This window comes from Physeter macrocephalus, chromosome 20 (genome assembly GCF_002837175.3).
Source record: "Physeter macrocephalus isolate SW-GA chromosome 20, ASM283717v5, whole genome shotgun sequence".
Taxonomy (NCBI): Eukaryota; Metazoa; Chordata; class Mammalia; order Artiodactyla; family Physeteridae; genus Physeter; species Physeter macrocephalus.
The window spans coordinates 54,033,620-54,055,920 of NC_041233.1; the positions used below are offsets into that span (position 1 = coordinate 54,033,620).

The 22,301-nt window shown below is 38.8% G+C and overlaps 1 protein-coding gene and 1 non-coding gene across 2 annotated transcripts; both read left to right on the top strand.

Annotated features, from left to right (window-relative positions):
* Positions 1-618: 618 nt before the first annotated feature.
* On the top strand, positions 619-725 carry LOC112064255 (U6 spliceosomal RNA). Its single transcript, XR_002891440.1, has one exon. It is a non-coding gene; the product is annotated as a U6 spliceosomal RNA (small nuclear RNA).
* Positions 726-7,890: 7,165 nt separating this feature from the next.
* On the top strand, positions 7,891-8,491 carry LOC102986491 (60S ribosomal protein L17-like). The gene has a single exon (XM_055081295.1). It carries the CDS (start codon positions 8,014-8,016, stop codon positions 8,476-8,478), a length of 465 nt encoding a protein of 154 aa, XP_054937270.1. The 5' UTR covers positions 7,891-8,013; the 3' UTR covers positions 8,479-8,491.
* Positions 8,492-22,301: the final 13,810 nt, after the last annotated feature.

A 22,301-nucleotide genomic window follows, 5' to 3' on the forward strand; every position in this document is an offset into this window, starting at 1 on the left:
AATGAACTTATTCACAAAACAGAAACAGACTCACAGACATAGAAAAAAAACTCATGGTTACCAAAGGGGAAAGTGGGTGAGGAGGGATAAATTAGGAGTTTGGGATCAACATATACTTACAACTATATATGAAATAGGTAAACAACAAGGACCTACTGTATAGCACAGGGAACTATACTCAATATCTTGTAATAACCTATAATGGAAAAGAATCTGAAAAAGAATATATATGTATATCTGAATCACTTTTCTGTACACTTGAAACTAACACAACATTGTAAATTAACTATACTTCAATTTTAAAAAACTGAAAAAAAAAGAAATATGGTGCCAATTAACTCAAGTTTCCACAGGTTACTCCTTATGTACTAAATGAAATACAAATGGTTTCTTCTGTCGCCTAAGTAAACACAGTCCTCAAGTAGACATTTAAGAACTTGAAAAGTCCATTGATTCAGACATATCTAACTCGTTCTTTTAAAAGTTGCATGATACTCCATGGTACCATAATATATCAACTGTCTTCTAGTGATGAAGCTCATGGTAAATTCTTATTTTTCTTCAGGTAAGGTGCATCTTTTTGCCTCTACAAAGCCAGGCCACAATAAATTTCCCTGAGTGCTAGCTTCAGCAGCACACATACTAAAATTGGAACCATACAGAAAAGATTAGCATGGCCCCAACACAAGGATGACACACAAATTCATGTAGCATTGCATATTTCTAAATAAATAAATACATTTCCTTGAACATATTTATGTACTGGTGTTATCTTTCTGTAGGAGAGATTACAAAAAATAGGATTGCTGGGTTGAGGGATATGTGAATTTTAAAATACATATTGTTATAATACTTTCCAGAAAGGCTGTAGAAATTAGCATTACAACCCATATTGATAGTCTCACCAGTATTTTTTGTTTTTGACAATCTAATGGATCAAAATGCTGTATTCTTTATTGTACTAATTTGAATTTTCTTGAACACCATTGAGGCTGAGAATCTTTTCATAGTGCTGATGATTTACTTTTTTTTCTGGAATTGCCTGTTGAATGCTTTGTCAAATTTTAATTGGATTGATTATCTTCTTTCATTTGGTTTGTAGGAGCTAAGGTACATTAGAAACATTTGTCCTTTGTTATCTATATTTTAAGTATTTAGTCTGTCATTTGTCTTTTGATTTTGTTTATAGTTTCTTTTGCTATACAAAAATATGTTCACTTTTAAGAGGTAATGTTTGATTGTTATTTTCAGGTAGTGACCCTTAGGGTTTCTGGATTTTATCTTTTCCTTCAGAAGGTCTTTTTTACTTTATGATCTTTTAAATAATTCCTCACATTTGTAGCTAATATTTTTATATTTCACATTTAGACTTCTAATCCATCTGGAGTTTATTTTTGCATAAAATGTGGGGTAGAAGTGTAACCATGTTTTCTTCCAGATGGATAGTCAGTTCTGCCAGCACCATATATTAAGTAAGCCATCTTTCTCCCTCTAAACAAAATGTTATTTTTATTTATATTAAGTACACACTTGAATTTGTTTCTGGAATCTTTCTTAGGTTCCACTTGTATTATTTATTCCTATGCTATGTATGGTTTTATTATAATAGCATTACAATAAGTTTTATTATCTTGTATATAAGGTAGGAATTGTGTTTAGCTAGTAGATACAAATAACAGAAGCTTAAACAAGAAATAAGTTTATTTCTTTCATGTAAAAGAAGTCTGGCATAGTAGGCCAGGGTTGGCATGGTAGCACCATGTTCATCAAGAATCCAGGCTCCTTCTATTACTCTCCTCAGGCATCCTTAGCAGTGGCTGCCACCCTCGAGATTGCCTCATGCTCCAGGGGTGGGGATGGTAGTGTGCTGAATTGGGCGATTGGGATTGACATGTATACACTGATGTGTATAAAATTCATGACTAATAAGAACCTGCTGTATAAAAAAATAAATTAAATTAAATTAAAATTTTTTTTTAAAAAAGATTGTCTCATGCTCCAAGATGGCTGCTGAAGCTCCAGCCATATATTCCTTATTCCAGTCAGGAAGCACGCAGAGTGGGGAAGAGCAAAAAGAGCACATGCAGTTGTCTGACCTCCTTTTTAGGAGCTTCTCTGGAAGTCCCACCTAACAAGTTTATTTATACCCCTCTCTGAAAGGGAAGCACAGAAATGAAGTCTTTCAGTAGCTGGATATTAAGTGTGAACCTAGTTAGTCTCAGCCCTCCCTCCTCCCATATCCTTTTTAAATTTTTAAAAATTATTCTCAAACATTTATGTTTTTTAGTAAATAGACTTTATTTTTTACAATAGTTTTAGATTTAGAGAAAAATTGGGGAGATGGTACAGAGAGTTTGCATATACCCTCTTCCCAAATACTCTCCCACCACACACACACACACACACACACACACACAGAATTTCTATTATTAACATCTTGCATTAATATGGTACATTTGTTACAATTAATGAACCAATAGGATAACATTACTATTAACTGAAGCCCATAGTTTATATTAAGGTTCTCTGTGTTGTGCATTTCTATGAGTTTTGGCAAATGTGTCATGCTGTGTGTCCACCATTACAGTATCACACAGAATCATTTTACTATACTAAAAATCCACTGTGCTCCACTTATTCTTCCCACCCCTATCACCCCTGAACTCCTGGCAATCACTTATCTTTTTAGAGTCTCTAAAGATAGCCTTTTCCCAAAGTCATACAGTATATAGCCTTTTCAGACTGGCTTCTTTAACAGCAATATGCATTTAACTTTCCATCATGTCTTTTTGTGGTTGAGAGCTCATTTCTTTTTATCACCAAATAATATTATATTGTATTGTATGGATATATCAGTTTGTTTATCCATTCACATGTTTAAGCACATCTTGGTTGCTTCTAGTCTTTAACAGTTATGATTAAAGCTACCAGAAATGTTTGTGTGCAGGTTCTTTTGTGGACATAATTTCATCTCAATTGGGGAAATACCGAGGAGCACAATTGTTGGATTGTATGGCCAGATTACGTGTAGCTTTGTGAGAAACTGCCAAACTGTCTTCCAAAGTGTCCCATTTTGCATTCCTATCCACAATGAATGAGAGTTCCTATTGCCCTGCATCCTCTCTGGCATTTGGTATTGTCAGTGTTTTGTATTCTAGCCATTCTCATAGTTTTGTGTTGGTATTTCTTTATTGTTTTAATTTGCAGTTCCCTAATGACATATGCTGTTGAGTATCTCTTCATATGCTTATTGGCCATCTGTATAACTCCTTTGGTGAAGTGTCTGTTCAGATCTTTTGCCCCTTTTTTCAATCAGGTTGTTTGTTTTCTTATTGTTGAGTTTTAAGAGTCTTTTTGTATGGGTCTATGTTTGGACTCTATTCTGTTCCATTGATCTATTTGTCTATTCTTTTGTCAATACCACACCATCTTGATTCCTGTAGCATTAAAGTAAGTCTTGTCAGTTCTCCAAATTTGTTCTTTTTTAGCATTGAGTTGGCTATTCTCAGTCTTTTGCCTTTCTATATAAACTTTAAAATAAATTTGTTGATATCCACAAAAAAACAAAACTTGCTGGGATTTTGATTGGGACTAAATTGAATCTATAGATCAAGTTGGGAAGAATTGATATCTTAACAATATTAAGTGTTCCTATTCATGAACATGGAATATTTCTCCATTTATTTATCTCTTCTTTGATTTCTTTCATCAGAGTTTTATAGTTTTCCTCATATAGATTCTGTATATTTTTTGTTAGATTTATACCTAAGCATTTCTCTTTTTTTCAGTGCTAAGGTAAATGGTATTGTGTTTTTAATTTCAAATTCCAAGTGTTCACTGTTGACATATAGGAAAGCAGTTGACCTTTTATCTTATAATCTTGTTATCATAGCTTATTAGTTCTAGGAGTTTTTGTGTCGATTCTTTGGGACTCTCTACCTAAACAATCATGTCATCTGTGAGCAAAAACAGCTTTATTTCTTCCTTACCAATCTGTATACCTTTTATTTCCTTTTTTATCTTTTTGTATTATCTAGGACTTCCAGTAAAATATTGAATAGGAGTGGTAGAGGGGACATCCTTGCCTTGTTCCTGGTCATAGGGGGAAAGCATCTACTTTCTCATCATTAAGAACAATGCTGGCAGTGGGAAGTAGCCACATGGCACAGGGAGATCAGCTCGGTGCTTTGTGTCCACCTAGAGGGGTGGGATAGGGAGGGTGGGAGGGAGACGCAAGAGGGAGAAGAAATGGGGATAAACATATATGTATAGTGATTCACTTTGTTATACAGCAGAAACTAACACACCGTTGTAAAGCAATTATACTCCAATAAAGATGTGAAAAAAAAAATAGAACAATGCTGGCAGTAAGTTTTTCTACATGTTCTTTATTAAGTTGAGGAAGTTCTCCTCTAGCCTTAGTTTGCTGAGAGTTTTTATAATGAATGAAAAATAGATTTTGTCAAATGCTGTTTCTTCATTTATTGTTGTGGTCATATGGTTTTTCTTCTTTAGCCTGTTGATGTGATGTATTACATTAATTGATTTTTGAATGTTGAACCAGCCTGGTATACTTGGAATAAATCCCACTGGGTTGTGATGTATAATTTTTTATACATTGTTGGGTTCGATTTGCTAATATTTTGTTGAGGACTTTTCCATCTATATTCATAAGAGACCTTGGTCTATAGTTTTCTTTTCTTGTAATATATTTATCTGCTTTTGGTATTAGGGTTATACTGGAATCTTACAATGAGTTAAGAAGTGTCCCCTCTGCTTCTATTTTCTGGAAGAGATTATATAGAATGGGTAGCATTTATTTTTTAAATGTTTGGTAAAATTCACTAGTGAACCCATGTGGGTCTGGTGCTTTCTGTTTTGGAAAGATACTAATTATTGATTTGATTTCTTTAATAGGTATAGGCCTATTTAGATTATCTTTTTCTCCTTGTATGAGTTTTAGTAGTTTCTATCTTTCAACGAATTAGTCCTTTTCATCTAAGGTATCAAATTTGTGGGCATAAAGTTTGCTCATAAAATTCTTTTATTGTCCTTTTGATGTCTAGTAGAGATGACTCCTCTTCCACTTCTGTTATTGGTTATTTGTGTCTTCTCTCTTTTTAAAAAAGTTTAACCTGGCAAGAGGTTTATCGTTTTTGTTGATTTTTTTCAAAGAACCAGATTTTTGTTTCATTGCTTTTTCTCGCTTGTTTTTCTGTCTTCATTTTATTGATATTTGCTTTAAGTTTTCTATTTCTTTTTTTCTGGTTGCTTTAGACTAGTTATTTCTTAACTTTCTCTAGTTTCATAAAGTGGAAGCTTAGATTATTGATAGATCCTTCTTCTTTTCTAATATATACATACAATGCTATAAATTTCCCTCTAAGCACTCTTTTTGCTACATTTCACAAATTTTGATAAGCTGTATTCTCGTTTTCATTTAGTTCAAAATGTTTTTTAAATTTCTCTTGAGATTTCTTCTTTGACCCATGTATTATTTAGAAGTATGTTATTAAATCTCCAAATATTTTGGAATTTTCCAACTATCTTTTTGTTATTCATTTCTAGTTTAAGCCCATTGTGGTCTGAGAGCATACTTCTATAGGATTTCTATTCTTTTAAATTTGTTAAAATGTGTTTTATGGCCCAGACATTTATTTTTATATGAACTTTCCAATCCCTTCGTCCAGTTTATTTTTTTCAGATGAAACAAGATTGGCAAAATGTTGAAATTTGTTAGATCTGTGCATATGTGAAAATTCCATCATAGAAAGCTTTGTGAAAATTACTTGAAAACAATAACAGAGTTTCTGACACATAGGAAGGGATAAGCCATCATCATCACTATCATCATCGAACAAGACAGCTGTGGGTCTTTGTGTCTCCTCCATCTTCAAATTCTTCCTCTCCAGACACTCTGTCCCATTTTTTTTTTCTTTAATTTTTTTTTTTTTTTTTTTGGCCTCGCAGCTCGGCTTGTGGGATCTTAGTTCCCCAACCAGGGATCGAACCTGCACCCTCGGCAGTGAAAGCGCAAAGTCCTAACCACTGGACCGCCAGGGAATTCCCCCCTCTTCCACTTCACAGTTTAGTCATATTTGACTCTACTGATTGTCGACTCCTTGTGTCTTTCTCTGTCTCTGGCTTCTGGGCCACCATCTCTCCTGGTTTTCCTCCAATCTCTCTGATCTCTCATTCTGTCTCCTCTGTGGACAGTTTTCCTCCTCCTGCTCCATTGGTGTTTCCCAGGTCTCAGATCTGCTTCTCTTTCAGTCTATACACCGTCATTGGATGATCTCTTCCAGGCAGTCCAAGTTCAATTACCATCCAAATCCTGCTGGCTCCAAAATCTATAATCCCAGTCCAGTTTTCTCTCATGCATTCAGAGACATATCTCCAACTTCTGGCTAGATCCTTAAAACTCAATGTTTCCAAAACTGAAATTTATAAACGGGTTCTGATAGTCCCCATCTTGGTGTAGGCACCACCACCTACCCACCATCCACCCAATGGCCTAAGCCAAAAGCCTGGGTCATTCTCTCCTCCTCCCTCTCCTTCATCAACCAGATCCAGTTCCCACATCCAAGAGATATGACTTTCTTGCTGCTTTGACTGCATTCCCTTCTCTCCATCCCCAATGAGTTACATCCTAATCCAAGCCCCCATCACTTCTTCTCTTCTTCTCCTAACTCAAGCCTCCTAACTGGTCTTCCTGCCTGGAGTCTGTCCCTCCAATCTGTTCTCCACCAGAATGACTTTCCAAAGCAAAATAAGCATGTTCTTTGCCTGTTTCAACCCCCTCAATGAATCTTCATAGTGGGTTTTAATCCCTAATTACCTGCGGTATTTGCCTTCCCTTCCTCACCATCCTCTCTCTCTGCTCCTCTCCACCCCCCAAACAACCACCCTCACCTTAAAGCATATTTATAGTTCCCATGAATGGGGCTTGCTGTTTCATTTAGCCTCCACACTTCTGCACCCTTTGCTCCCTACGCTGGCATTGCCCTCCCTCCCTGCCTTCCTCAGTACTCCAGTCAGAGAGCCTCTCTCTGGGCACTTTCCCAGCTTAGCTCCCTCCCATTTCCCCTCCCCCACCTCTTGCTCCTCCAGCTTGCATCACTCTATGATGGATTCAATCATCTGTCTCCTCCATGGAACAAAGAGCTCCTGAGGGCCCAGACTGCGCCTACAGACCATTGGACCCAACTAACTGGCACATCACAGCTGCTCAGAAAATGCTGGCCAAATAAATGAAGAGATGCTTACAGGTCAGGAACAGAGGGACAGAAGAGGCAGAATTTGAGAAAATGACAGGAGTGTTTGTTTGCTTTTAGTCATGGGGTGGAGCTCCTGGGCAGCACAATTTCCTTTTTAACACTCAAATATTGATATATTAAATAAATACATAGTTTATGTACAGCTATATTAAATAAACATGTAGGTTTAAACTAAATCAGGTATTTTCTTCTACTTGATTCTAGGATAAACAAGTGGTGGCAGGGACCAAAAAATTACGAAAAGCTATAAGGCAAAAACTTAACATTAAGTAAATTCATTTTATGATGTGGGAAACACATACAATATAATATTTAATGAAAAACCTCAACTCAAAACTATATATGGCTCTTCCGAGTGGTGAATCCTCTGGTTATCGCTGCCATCCTGGCCTTGGCGGTGCTGATTTCGAGACCCTCGGGAGGAGGACTCTCACGGCTACTGATTTCTCCCTGGGAGCGGCGTTCTGTGCGGGGAGACGTGTCGGAGTCCCACGCTTGGTGCCCCGGTGCTCTCGGGCCTCAGCGGGGCGCGATGGTTGGGAATGGGGCCGGCCAGGGGTACAGGCAGGCTGTGGTGGTTCCCGACTCCGGAGGTCTGGTGTCTTCGCGGTGACCTCTAAAAATGGTTCGCTAGTCGCTTGACCCAGAAAACCCCACAAAATCACGCAAGTCAAGAGGTTCAAATCTTCGTGTTCACTTTAAGAACACTCCTGAAACAGCCCAGGCCATTAAGGGTATGCATATCCGAAAAGCCACCAAGTACCTGAAGGATGTCACGTTAAAGAAGCAATGTGTGCCATTCCGTCGTTACAATGGTGGAGTTGGTAGGTGTGCCCAGGCCAAACAGTGGGGCTGGACACAGGGTCGGTGGCCCAAAAAGAGTGCTGAATTTTTACTGCACATGCTCAAAAATGCAGAGAGTAATACTGAACTTAAGGGCTTAGATGTAGATTCTCTGGTCATTGAGCATATCCAGGTGAACAAAGCCCCCAAGATGCGGCGCAGGACTTATAGAGCTCATGGTCCGATCCACCCATACATGAGCTCTCCCTGCCACATTGAGATGATCCTTACTGAAAAAGAACAGATTGTTCCTAAACCAGAAGAGGAGGTTGCCCAGAAGAAAAAGATATCCCAGAAGAAATTGAAGAAACAAAAACTATGGCCTGGGAATAAATGCTGTAAAAAAAAATGCAAATAAAAGTAAAAAAAAACAAAACTATATATGATATAGTGTATATCTTAGCTAAAAAGGCAGGCTCCACAGTCAGATTTAGGTTTGAATCCCAGCTTCTTACTTACTACTGTGTGGTCTTGGACAAATTTCTTTACTTCTCTGTTCCTCAGTTTCTTTTACTGTTAAATAGGAATAATAAAATTTCTGCCTCATAGGGTTATTATGAAAATTGTATGCTTTCTAAAGGGTTTAGAACAGTAGCTGGCCCTGGTAACCATTCAAGAAATATTAATTAAACAATAATGATAGTTAAATGTTGTTTATTATTATTAATATAATATCAATAATGTTGTGAACTGTTATTATTAATATAAGATTATAATATATTATACATTATTATGTAATGTATGGCATATTATTAATATATTATATTATGTTATTATATAATATGTTGCAATTAACTGTTATTATTCATAAGTATATCTAATTATACTTGTAAATATATTATTGATCAGTCTATCACAGTAAAAGAGCCTGGAGGGAAATATACCTAAACATGTGGAGTTAAGATTATGGATTACTTTTCTTCTTTTAATTTTTCTAATGAAAAAAAAATATTAATTTTATCATAAGTAATATTTTTTAAAAGAGAGCTCATTCTATCTGCAAATGCATAAGACTTCTGTTTGAACTGTAGACCACCTTGGCCCAGGGTTTCTCACGGCCTAGTTTAAGAACAACTGCTGTTCCGACGCTCCTTACTCAGGCTTGCCCCAGGTAGTACAAGGCCATAAAGGGCTAGCCGTCCCAGCAGGCCCAGATTCCCATGTGAGTTGCTTGGTAACTGGGTAAGAAATCTGAGCGTCCTGTCCTGGGCAGCCTGTGGACTGATAGTAGGGTTGGGGTGCAAGTCCTCTGAGAGCTGTGAGAGGGCTATTGCCTGCTGGAGCTTTCTCTGGAGGGAGAGTCTCCTTCCTCTGAGATTGGTGCTCCTCAGCCTCCCCCCACCAGCAGCTGGACTTGGGTCCTCAGACCAGGGCTCAGGTCAAGTAGCTTGGGACCATTAGCTTTGTGGGTACATGATCTCCTCCTTACCTGGCACTTTCTACCTTTTGATGTCTTTGAAGTCTGCGCCGTGACTGGCCTGATCAAAAGCTCCATTTCTGTTTAGACTTTCTGCCAGTCCTTTGCATCCCTGTTCTTCTGTGATTTCCATTGGCTTAAGGCCACTTCCCCTTCCAAGTCTGGCCAACCTTCTGGCAGAAGTCCCTCTACAATCAGCAATCCAATCTTATCATATAATATTATACATTATATAGAAATAATACATATTATTTAAAATCATATACATATATCTCTTTTCACATTCCTAGTTTTTCATTCTAAGAAATTCTCAGCCACTAGAAAACTCTACATACATTCACTGAAATTTCCTCCTGATTGTGTAATTTCCCTCCTCAAATTGTTCAAGTGCCCAAGTAGCTGAGCAGAAGAGGGCCCCAGTTCTGCTGCCTCTAGGGCTCAGCAGGGCCTCCACCGGCCTTTTGACATGGACACTTCCCCTTGGGGCCCTGCCCTCTCCTCAGCTGCAAAGTCAGCCTCCAGCAGCTGCCTCTCCACTTTACTTGACCACAGCTTGCTCAACTACCTACATCTCCTTCCTGGCTCTTGAAACAGTTCACTCTTCTCTGCTGCTCACTTGCAGTCCTTCTACCTGTTTCCTTGCCCCGCTGAACCCCCTCCCACTCCCTTCCTCACCAGGCAGGAAAGAGCACTCTGCCTCACCTGTTCCTTTTTCCTTCATTCCATCGACTCTGTCCATGCAGACTTCCCCCTCTTTCCCCCCACATTCTCACGATTTCTTTTCTAGTTTGTTGTTGCTGTTATTGTTGTTTTACTTTTTAATATAAAGCCAGTACATACTTAGCAGGAGATAGTAGGTAAGCCCTAGTTAAGTTAAGGTTCTGGGGCTTCTTCATCTTCCTGGATATTGACTATTGTCTGGGACTGGCTTAAAGACCCAAGAAAAGGATTTGAAAAATCCACTCCATCTCCTTAAGTGTTCCATGTTCACTAGAAAAATATTTTCTTAAGGGCAAAAATGAGAATTGTGAAAGTGGTGCTGACTAAGATCCTTTTGAGGTCCATGGAGCAATGCATTATTCCCCCTGTGTTAAATTTACCTGAATAGATTAAAATTCAGGAAACTATAGGCAAAATAATAATAATAATAATGAATACTCATTGCAGAAAAATTAAAACATAACGAAGTCAAAAGGCAAAAATAATAACGGGCTGCAACTCCATCAACCAGCAACAGCATTGTCACAATGCAGTGCTTTCAGGCTTTCCTGATGCCTACATAGAACACAGACCGACGATCCCTCATCTATAATTCCAGAAAGTAAAAACCTCAGGAAACAGGAAGCTGTTTTTTGTTTTTGCTTTTGTTTTCTAAGTCTGCAGCAAATTTCTTTGGCTGTACAACCTGATCCTAACTGATGTGATGCTATTTATAGTCTTTAGTTATCCCACTTAGTGTGAATAGTCATGGTTCACTGCAGAAATTTTAACGGGTTTGGCTGTGAATTGCTGCCTCAGACACACTGAATGTGTTCCATAATTAGGCACCTTTGTAAAATCTGAAAAATTCTGAATTCCAAAGCACCCCAGGGGTCAGAATTTTGACCTGAATACTTAAAAGAAGTGATGATAATAATAATCATCATGCTGTATGACATTTACATGCTCCAGGTACTGCTAAGCACTTTGCATATATTAATTAATTAAATTCTTATAACACCCCCATAAGGGGGGTACTATTATCTTCATCTCCATGTTACACGTGAGAAAAGGGATTATATTGTACCTACTGTTTTATCGCTTGCTTTCTGCACGTAATAATATGTCTTGAACATTTTTCACTTCAGTGAATATTAATCTGCAGCCTTATCTTTAGTGACTGCATTGTGTCCCATTGTGTGACCATGCTGTCACTTAGCCAGTCCTCTGGTGTTGGACATTTAGGTTGTTTTCACACTCTTTCTCTTGGATTCATTTCTCTGTGAGATCCTTCAGTAGAGGCCAGGCAGTTGTTCCTCTCAAACCTTTGACTTTGAGGAAAGCACATGTCAGTACTCATTGGCTCCTTGAAAGGAAGCCCTTCCTGCCTCTTGACCAACTCCTCTTATATTTTTTCATTTTTTGTTATTCTAACAGAAATGTGCTCACATCTCTGTATGCCCCTCTCTGATTTCCTGGTGTTTGGAAAATCCATTCTGCCATTATTGGGGCAGGATCTGAAATGGTGTGTCTCTCACTTCACGAAACACGGCCTCTTCTGTTTCCTGCCCTTAACTCCTGGCAGTTCCACTCGACCTACTTCCCTCTTCCTGTGACTTTGTTTCAGAAGGTTAACATGTCATCTACATGAGGTCTGATTCCTATTGCCTAACGCTAAATATTTAGTAAAATGAGTCCTTTTCCAGTGTCTTTTAATCTTAATTCTTTTCCCAGAGCTGGTACTGAAATCTTCTCACGCACTTGGGTTTGTTTCCTGTGGCAAATCACCCCAAAGTGAGGAGCTTAAAACAACACAAATTTATTCTCACAGTTCAGGAGGCCAGAAGTACGAAATTAAGCTGCGGGCAGGCTCTGAAACCTAGGTTTTGGCAGAGCCATGCTCTCCCTTTAGGGCTGGGGGAGAATCCTCCCTTTGCCATCTCCTGGTGGTTCCAGGAGTTGCGTGTTGGCTGCACGACCCAAATCTACGTCTCCGTCTTCACATGGAGTTTCTGTCCCCATGTCTCTTTTCCATGTCTCTTGTGAGGGCACTTGAGATCGGATTTAGGGCTCACTGGATAATCCAGGATGATCGCCTCTTGACATTCCATCTGCAAAGACCCTTTTTCCAAATTATGTCACATTCACAGGTTCCAGGGGTCAAGACATGGGCATATCTTTTGGGGGTCACCATTGGATCCACTGCAGCACCACTCTTCCCAAATCTAGGGATTAATTTTTTTCCCTTCACACTTCACACAGGTGAGATCTCTTGCTCTCCAAGTTCCCATCCAGGGTAGCCCATCGCCCTCGGAGATCTTTCATTCATGTGGAGCTCATGGGGGTTAAACAATGGCCATGAGAAAAATGGTTCCTTTCTTCTGCTGATCCACAAAAGAATCCCAAACCAGTCCTTTCACATTCATTAAATATATTTTCTTTAACAAATTAAGTGTTGTTACTTATGCTAAAACTATGGACACTTTTTCTTTACCCTAAGGACCAAAGGTTACATCGAAGGAGGAGGAAATTATTTCCTGGGTGCCTACAATATATCAAGTGCTGTTATATTACCTTGTTTAACTCTCATAACAACCCTGAGTCTTACAGTCCATTTTCTCTGCTTTAGAGAATAGAAAACTGAGGCTCAGAAAGGTTAAGGAACTTGTTAAAAATCACACAGTAACTAGCAGGACTCAGCTCTGTCAAACCCAATAGCCCTTCGATCTCTCTACACCAAACTGCCTTTCGGATTTTTATGGGCACGTGCAGCACAGAGACAGTAAATGACTCAGAGGTCACTAATGATGGCAGCAAGACCAGAAGCTGGGTCTCATCTGCCGGCTTACTGTTCTTTCCATCACACCACACTGTCCACTCAGAGTAGAGGGTGTCATTTCAGCTGACAGAAGGACATGCACCCTGACTGGGCTCAGAAAGTGCCTGAACTTTGGTGTCGGAGCCTGAGTCTATTCTGTCTTCACTGCGTGGTGACAGGTGCTCCTGGACCAGTCATTGGGCACGTTTGAAGCTCAACTTCCTCTTCTGTAAAATGGCATGATAATGACACCCACCTCTCTGCATTGTTGTGAGGATTAGATGCATGCTAAAGCACAGGGTGTGGAGGTGTTCCCCAAATGGTAGCTATGACAACTCTGTATATTGCAATCCAATGTCTCTTTAAAATTAAAGTTTTTTTTAATTATAAAAGAAAAAGTAATCCATGTTTATAGTAAAGAGTATAAAGTAACACCTCGCCACTCCCCAAAGATCCCAGTCCTTGTCCCTAGAGGTAGCTATTGTTAACAGTATCTTTGGTATGGTTCCACAAATCTTCTATTCATTTGGAAGTATATATTCATTCATTGCACAAATAGGTTCATACAAGTTCACAGCTTGCTTTTTACCAAGTCATTGTCCCAGATGTGTTCTCCAGGCAGCAGACTCTGAGACAGACTTTAGTGTGCAGAATGCTTACTAGGAAGCACTCTTGGAAGTAACATCTGTGGAAGGGAAGGAAGGCAGGAACAAGAGTGGACAGAAGAAGTCAAGATATTGTACAGCTTCAGCCAACCTCACTGGAGCTCCAGAGTTAACTAGACCATCAGAATTGTCCCATGCCATGTTGGTCCCAGAGGCCTGGGCTTCAGCAGCCCCCCTTACCCCCACTATCAGTGGGCCAGCCTGGGTAGGCACACCCTTGGACAAGGCAGCTCTCTGCAGCTGAAGCCATCTGTGAGGGGGATGACAGCTGAAGCTGTTGCTGACATCACTCCCTGCAGCTGGACAAGTCCTTCTGAAAGGGTTATCTATCAGCACATTCTGGTGTCCACTTCAGTAACATTGAGATGACTTAGCAAGACAGAGCCTGCAGCTGCCCACAACGCCACAGGAAAACTCTGATGAAATAATGGTATACAACTGCCCTGGCCTATTAGTCTAAGAACTGGAAGACCCACATCCTGTAGACCCAGCGACTTTAGCTACATGGGGCTGTGTTAGCATGAAATTAGTTTTATGTGCGTTTTTCCTGTCTGGGGAGAGTCACCTCACCTTGTCTTCCCCTTTTGACAGCAGAACTTTTGGTTCCTCTTTGGCTGGGAATATGGTGAAGGGCTGGGGGAGGGGATGCTATTAAGTCTCAAGGCACACTTCTCTGACAGTGAAAAAGAAAGTGGCTGAGGACTCCCGCCCTATAAAAGACAAGCACAAAGGGTCATTCATGTACATGACAGTGGGCCCTTCCTATCGACTTTCCCTTTCCATGTCCTTTTAGTATTTATCTTTGGTCAGCACTTGCTGAATCAAGTCCCAAGGTGAGAATTTGGAGCCATCGCCACATTGTCTGAGAAGATAGATGCCCAGGCTATGCCCACAAATGGGCTGCTATGTAACTCAGCATACCCAAATGGTGGTCCCATACCTTCCCCTCCCTCCCCTCCGCCTTCCTCCCTCAAATTTAGGCATCCACTCATCCACAGAAAGGCAAAGATTGGGAGAGGGTAGACTAGGCTCCATCCTGGGGATGGAGACCTGCTTGAAAGCAAGAATTAGGCTTTAATCAATATTACTGATGGGAATATACCATTTCAAACCATTTTGAAAAACAGTTTGGCGGTTTCTTATAAAGTTAACCACCACAAGAGCCAGCCATTCCAGTCCTAGATAAATGAAAACCCATATTCACATTGTGATTTGTACACGAATGTTTATACCAGCTTTATTCATAATAGCTCAAGCTGGAGACAACCCAAATGTCCATCAGATGAAAAGCTGTGGAATACTAATCATCAGTAAAAAGGAATAAACTATTGATATACACAAAACATGAGTGAACCTCAGAAACATGCTGAATGAAAGAAGTCAGACACAGGGGTATATATTGTATGATTCCATTTACATGAAACTCTTAAGAAATCAGTTTAATCTATACTGTCAGAAAGCAGATCCCTAGCTGCCTGGGACTAAAGATAGAGGTAAATTGACTGTAAAATGACATAAGGGGAGGCCACAACAGTGAGAGGCCCGCGTACTGCAAAAAAAAAAAAAAAAAAAAAGGACATAAGGGAAATATTTTATATCTAAACTATGGTGGTGATTACATGGGTATATAAATTTGTCAAAATTCATTGAACTGTATACTTTAAATAAATGGATTTCATTGTATGCAAATTATTCCTCAAAAAGTTGATTTAAAAACAAAGTATGGGGCTTCCCTGGTGGCGCAGTGGTTGAGAGCCTGCCGATGCAGGGGACACGGGTTCGTGCCCCGGTCCGGGAGGATCCCACATGCCGCAGAGCGGCTGGGCCCGTGAGCCATGGCCTCTGAGCCTGCGCGTCCGGAGCCTGTGCTCCGCAACGGGAGAGGCCACAACAGTGAGAGGCCCGAGTACCGAAAAAAAAAAAAAAAAAAAATGTATGTAGGCAAGTATATTAAAGAAAAATATAAAAACTAAATGAAACCAAGGAGTTTAACTTTCCAGCTATTTTAACGTATTGCAATTTATATTAAAACTATTGGATAAATAATAGAAAAGCTATTCATATAAATCATTCTATTTATAAAGAAGTATAATCCCAAGATCATCTCAAAAGGCACTAGGAAAGTATTTAATAAAAGTTAAAACTCACATTCCAGAAACAAAAAAAAATGAGTAGAAACTAGTAATAGAAATTCCTTGACTTGATAAAGATTATCCATCGGGAACTAAGATGTAATGGTGAAGCAAGTATTTCAATTACAAGTGCCATTGTATTAGAGGATCATTCTAAAGGATGATCCTCTAAAGAGGATCATTAGGACTCAACAAAGGAGGTACATACATCCTAGGAAACGTTCAGGAAGAATGGAAAAGCATATTTGGTTAACATAATGATGGGGGTATGATAATGGTAAACATTGGGTAGTGGCCAAAGATACTAGATATTTGCAATACAAGGACACTTCTATAGATCAAAGAACTGCCCCACAATACACACAACTTTCTAATGTCTTACTACTCTGCTTCACATATGTATAAACACAAGGCATGTTCTGCAAGGACATAACATATAATGAAAATTTTCCAGGAATAAAACTACGACATAATTCGATGGAGTATTGTACTTTGCTTTTTCCAAATTTTACCGATTTGTTGACTATTTAGAAAAATCTGGGGGAAATGGAGAGCAGGGTGGGAAGTGACAGCTAAGGGATATGAAGTTTCCTTTGGGGATAATGAAAATGTTCTAGAACTGATTGTGGTGATGGATGCACGCCTCTGTGAATATACTAAAAACCATTAAACAGGTCAACTATATGATATCCGAATTATATCTCAATAAATTTTTAATAAAAACGTTACAAAAAACATGTACTATTTTATACTAATAAAAATTAGTGATTTTAACTGTTAAATGTACATATCATCATATAGATTTGTTATATATTAAATATTCACCCTCAAAATATCCAAAATACTATAATAGGACTCTGCCTTGAGTCCCCTGGATAATTACTTTCATAAATGGGTAGCTTATCTAACAAAAGCAGGAGGGAATACAATATATTGCGTGGGCCAAAATGTGCCTTCAGTTATTTAAGTAAAAATAAAAGACACATTTTTCATTTTCACCAAGAACTTTATTGAACAATGTATTCACCCTTTTGTTCCACTACCTTCTGCCATTTTTCGGGCAACTTCATAATTCCATCTTCCCAAAACTTTTTAACTTTTTGAGCAAAGAACTGTTCCAGGTGCCTTTTACAGCATTGGGAATTGAAAATTTCTTCCATTAAGAGAATTTTGTAAAGACCGAAATAAATGGAAATCCTAAGGTGCACTGTCTGGTGAATACGGCAGATGAATCAGAACTTCCCAGCCAAGCTGTAACAGTTTTTGCCTGGTCATCAAAGAAACATGCGTTCTTGTGCTATCCTAATGGAAGATTATGCGTTTTCTGTTGACTAATTCTGGACGCGTTTTGTCGAGTGCCGTTTTCAGCTGGTCTAATTGGGAGCAGTACTTGTTGGAATTCATTGTTTGGTTTTCCGGAAGGAGCTCATAATAGAGGACTCCCTTCCAATCCCACCATATACACAACATCACCTTCTTTAGATGAAGACCGGCCTTTGGTGTGGTTGGTGGTGGTTCATTTCTCTTGCCTCACGATCTCTTCTGTTCCTCATTGTTGTACAGTATCCACTTTTCATTGCCCGTCACACTTTGTTTTAAAAACGGAACGTTTTCATTACGTTTCAGTAGAGAATCGAATGTAGACATATTGTCAAGGAGTTTTTTATTTTCGCTTAACTTATGTGGAACCCAAACATCAAAGCAATTCATATAACCAATCTGTGCAAATGATTTTCAACGCTTGATTTGGATATTTTGAGTATGTCGGCTATCTTCTGCGTGGTATAACATTGATTGTTCTCAATTATTGTTTCTATTTGATCGCTATCAACTTCAACTGATCTACCCGACCATGGAGCATTGTCCAGCGAGAACTCTCCAACGCAGAACTTCGCAAACCACTTTTGACACGTTTGATCAGTCACAGCACCTTCCCCATACACTGCACAAATCTTTTTATACACTTCAGTTGCACTTTTACCTTTCTTGAAATAATAAAGCATAATATGTTGAAAATGTTGCTTTTTTCTTCCATCTTCAATATTAAAATGGCTACACAAAAATTCACCAATTTTGAGAAGTCTTTTTTAAAATGCACGCTGATATGACAGCTGTCACATACAATCTAACAAAATTGTTTTGAATGTAGTTAAAGACAACTAAGTGCTACTAGAGCCATCTTACGGAAAAAAACGAACAAACCTTTTGGCCCACCCAATAGTACTGACAAAAAGAAAAGAAAAAGAAAATCAACATACAGCAGTGAACAAAAAGGAGAATCCGGAAATAGACTTAGCTAAATATAAAGCCATTACTGTATATAATATTGTAAGCTTTTTAAAACTCTGGGGTGAGGACACTATCTTTAATGAATGGTGCCGGAATAATTAATAATTTGGGGAGGAAATTAAATCAGATCCATATCTTACAACATACTGCAAAATGGTACTCCAGATCAATTGAAATGTTAAATTTAAAAATCATATTAAACAAAATGAAAGAGAAATGAGTATGGAGTATTCATTAGATCTGTGGAGGACTGGTAACTTTCTGAACTCTAAATGCAATAAAATGTAACACTAAAGCCAGGTATTCAAATACATAATTTTTTTTTCATTTTTAAACCTTGACAATTAAACAAAATTAAGATTAAAAAGCCGTTAGATTTATTTATACACTTACATAAGTAAAAAATATTTATTACAAATATGGCAAAGGAGTAATAGAAAGGTCTCACTCTAGCTATTTAAAAAAAGAAAAAAGAACCCAGTTGGTAAATAGATAAAGGAAATGAAGAGACAGTTTGCATTAGGGGAATTAATAGTAAATAGACATACAGAACGAGACTCATAATTGCTAGTAATTAAAGAAATGCAAATTAAAGCAACTGCGTTCTGAACGCTGGTGCTACTGTACCAACCTATGTTGTTGCCTTGGATTCTGGACCCTTACTTGCTTCAGCAAATAGACCTTCTTTCCCCTTCTCTCATTTTTGCAGAGCTAAATTAGTGCTCAAATACAATAACCTCATGGTCTACACAAGGTTAAAATTATATCCCACTGTTTCCTCTTTTCCCCCACCTTTGCGCCCCATTATTTTTTCTGAAAAAAAAAAGTTATTGAACATGTATAAAAACACACTGCCTCTAATTCTCCTCCCCCACCCCCTCCTCCTCCTTCTCTTCCTCTCCTTTCCCTTTTCCTTCCCCTTCTCATTCTTTTTCTCCTTCTATTTAAGTAAAAATTTATTAACCCACAAAGCATACATAAGCGAACTTTTTAACCTATGAGCTGCCAGATGTCTCATGATCCCTTCAGACCTGCTTTGTCAGGGCTATTAGGTGGCTCCCAACCCTTGTCTTACAAAAAAAAAAGGCATTTATTGTTTTGTTTTTTAAATGATACTGTTAACCAAAAAGCAAAAATAATTTAATTATAATATTTGATGCTAGCACTCTGGTACAATTGCATACTACTAATGGAAACAGAAAATGATCCAAAGCCATAAAATTATGCATTATTTTATTCTGTGAACGTGTGTGTATATATTCATTATAGTAACATTTATAATGGCAAAAAAAATGGTACTTTTCAAATATACAGCAACAGGGTAAGAGTTACACTGTGAGCCTGCCCCCTTTCAAAGACTGATTGGAATAAGGACAGACACCTGACACAATCCATTAATGAGCCAGTGAGCTATCACCTGTGTGACGTGGTTTAAAAAAAAAAACTGAGCCTATTAGAGTCTCTCTCTTTTAAATTAAGCAACACCTATTGCCCATTGAGTGTAGGTATTAGAGATGGACTATCATCTAGACCAGTGGTTCTCTAACTTTAATGTGCCCGAGAAGCACCTGAAGGGCTTGTTAAGATTGCAGAACTTCTGATTGGCTAGGTCTGGAGTGGGGCCCAAGAATTTTCATTTCTAACAAGCTCCAAGAAGTTCTGATGCTGTTGGATCAAGGACCACACTTCTGAGGACCATTGATGAAGACACTGCCAAGGTGCAACTATTTCTGGACCATGGGCAAAAATATGTGCAGAAGGGAGAAGGATGGAGAAGACCACAAAGGGAAGCAGAGATCAGCTGTGGTTCCTGACTACTTTCCAGTTCCCATGAGCCCAGCTGTACTTGAGTTCCTGATTTTAGATTCTACTGGACTTTTCTGTAATCCTTATACTAAAATTCCCTTCATTTGGCTGGAGTGAGTCTCCTTGCAATGTAAAAAGCTAGCCTAGAACACAGTTGAAAGAATATTGTGTCCTCCAATAGAGACAATGTGCATTATCCCCAACTCCATTCCAACCCACTCCCTGGGTTACCAAGGTAACAGGTTGGTATGTATCTTTCCACATCTTTCTCTAAGCTCCATATATACATATATGCAAGGATTTTACTATTTGTTTTACAAAAATAAAATTGTTCTGAGTTAGAATTCAGATTCTGCTCTTATAATAGACCAACATATCTGTGGCTTAAACAAGATGGAAGTTTACTGCTCTCTGGCATAACAGTCCCAAGGTGGGTGGTCCAAAACTGGCAAGGCGGTTCTGTCCTCTGAAGTCATCTTGGAATCCAAGCTTCTTCCATCTTGCGGCTTCACCATACTTGGGGGTTGCTTCACCCACATTTTCCAGGGTGGTTCACACCATGTCTGTATTCCATACAATAGGAAGGGGAAAGGTGGGGGCAGAGGGTATTCCTTTCCTTTAAGAACAGATTCTCCAAGACGCAAAGATCACTTGTAATCATATCCCCTTGGCCATAATTTAAAACCATGCACCCAACTAACTGCAAAGTAGGCTTAGAAATAGAGTCTTTAGCTGGTCAGACATGTGCCTGGTTAAAATTTAGATATTCTGTCACCAAAGGAAAAGGAAGGGGGAGAATGGATCTTGGGGAACATTTAGCAGTCCCTGCCACACACTATAGACAGCGCTCTGCAACTTGTTTATTTCATAATGTTCCTCCAAGTCAATAAATATAGAGCCAACTTGCTTTAATAGCTGCCAATTTAATATCTCATTGTACAGTTATAATGTACCGTGTTCAACTACTCCTATATTGGTGGGCCTTCAAGTTAAAAGTTGAAAAAAGTTCCATCTTTTTGTACCCAGAAAGTTTCTTCAATAAACATGCTTGTTCATAGATTCTTGCTTCCAACAGCTTTTGTTTCTGTAGGATGAATTGCCCAAAATTAGTCAATGGATATGTGAGATTTTAATCTTTATATGTATTGCCAAATCACTCCGCCCAAAGGCTGAACGCTAAGTCGTACATTCACCAGCAATGAATGAGTCTTCATTCCCTCATGTTATCGTTAATGATCTTATTTTTTGCCCATGTTACTTAAATTTGAATTTCTCTGAGTACAAGTGAGGTGGAGGGTATTGTCCTATCTTTATTGATGATTTTCATTTCCTCTTCTGTGTATTGCTGGTTTATATCTGTATGTGTTAGGATCCCAGCAGGAAACAGAATTCATCCCAAATGATTCAAATGAAGGGGTTGTAATGAAGGCACTACTTACAGATCTGGGGGCAGAACTAAGGGAGTAAATAAAAGACGAAGAGCTGGTGAGGCACCCAGAAATGAAACAGCAGGAAGCTGTTGCATCTTCCCAAAGCTGAAAGGATAATACAGAGAACTAGTGTTACCCAGTAAGCCCAGTGAGTACTGAACCATGGAGAAAAAGCTGTCCTGTAGGAACTGCTGAGGTGGAAGCACTTCACTTCTGCCAGAAACATATCACCAGAAAAGGGAAACATCCCAACTTTTCTCTCCTTCAGCTCTTAAATCTCCTGCTGGTTCTGCCCATTGGCAGAGGGTGGAGAACGGATCTGAGCTCCAAACAGAAAAACCAGCACAGTGTCCTTTACCCCTTTTTCTACTGGGTGTGTATCCTCTCCCTATCAATCGATGAGCACTTGTCAAACACTAGGGATCTTAATCCTTTGTCTATAATACGTGTGCAAATGATTTCCCCAGCCCATCACCATCTACTGACTCGTGTCTACAGTTTATTTTTTCATATAAACCATTCTCATGGTTTTGGATTCTATTTTGCTTAAGACAATCCCCACCATCACCTGTAAGGTTTGATAAATCGTCTCCTACATTATCTTCAAAAGTTTTCTTTTTCTCACTTTTGCATCTTTAGTCCCTTTGAATTTATTTTTGTATAGAGCATGAAGTAGAGATTCTAGCTTTGTTTTCTTCCAGATTAAGAGCCAATTATGCCAGCCATAATCATGCTTTCTCCACTGATATAAAATAACAACTTTGTCTTAAAAGCTTGCAATATATACTTGATTCATTACTGAGCCTGCTGTACCACTCCACTGGTCTGAGTGCGTGGTGTGCTGGGGAGTAAGGAATAAAAGCATTTAAGAACATACAAAGAAGAATCAAGGATTGTGGAGTAAGAGAATGGCTAAGAAATTCAT

Coding starts and splice junctions, on each gene's coding strand:
- LOC102986491 (XM_055081295.1), top strand. CDS start 8,014: ATGCATATCCGAAAAGCCACCAAGTACCTGAAGGATGTCACGTTAAAG.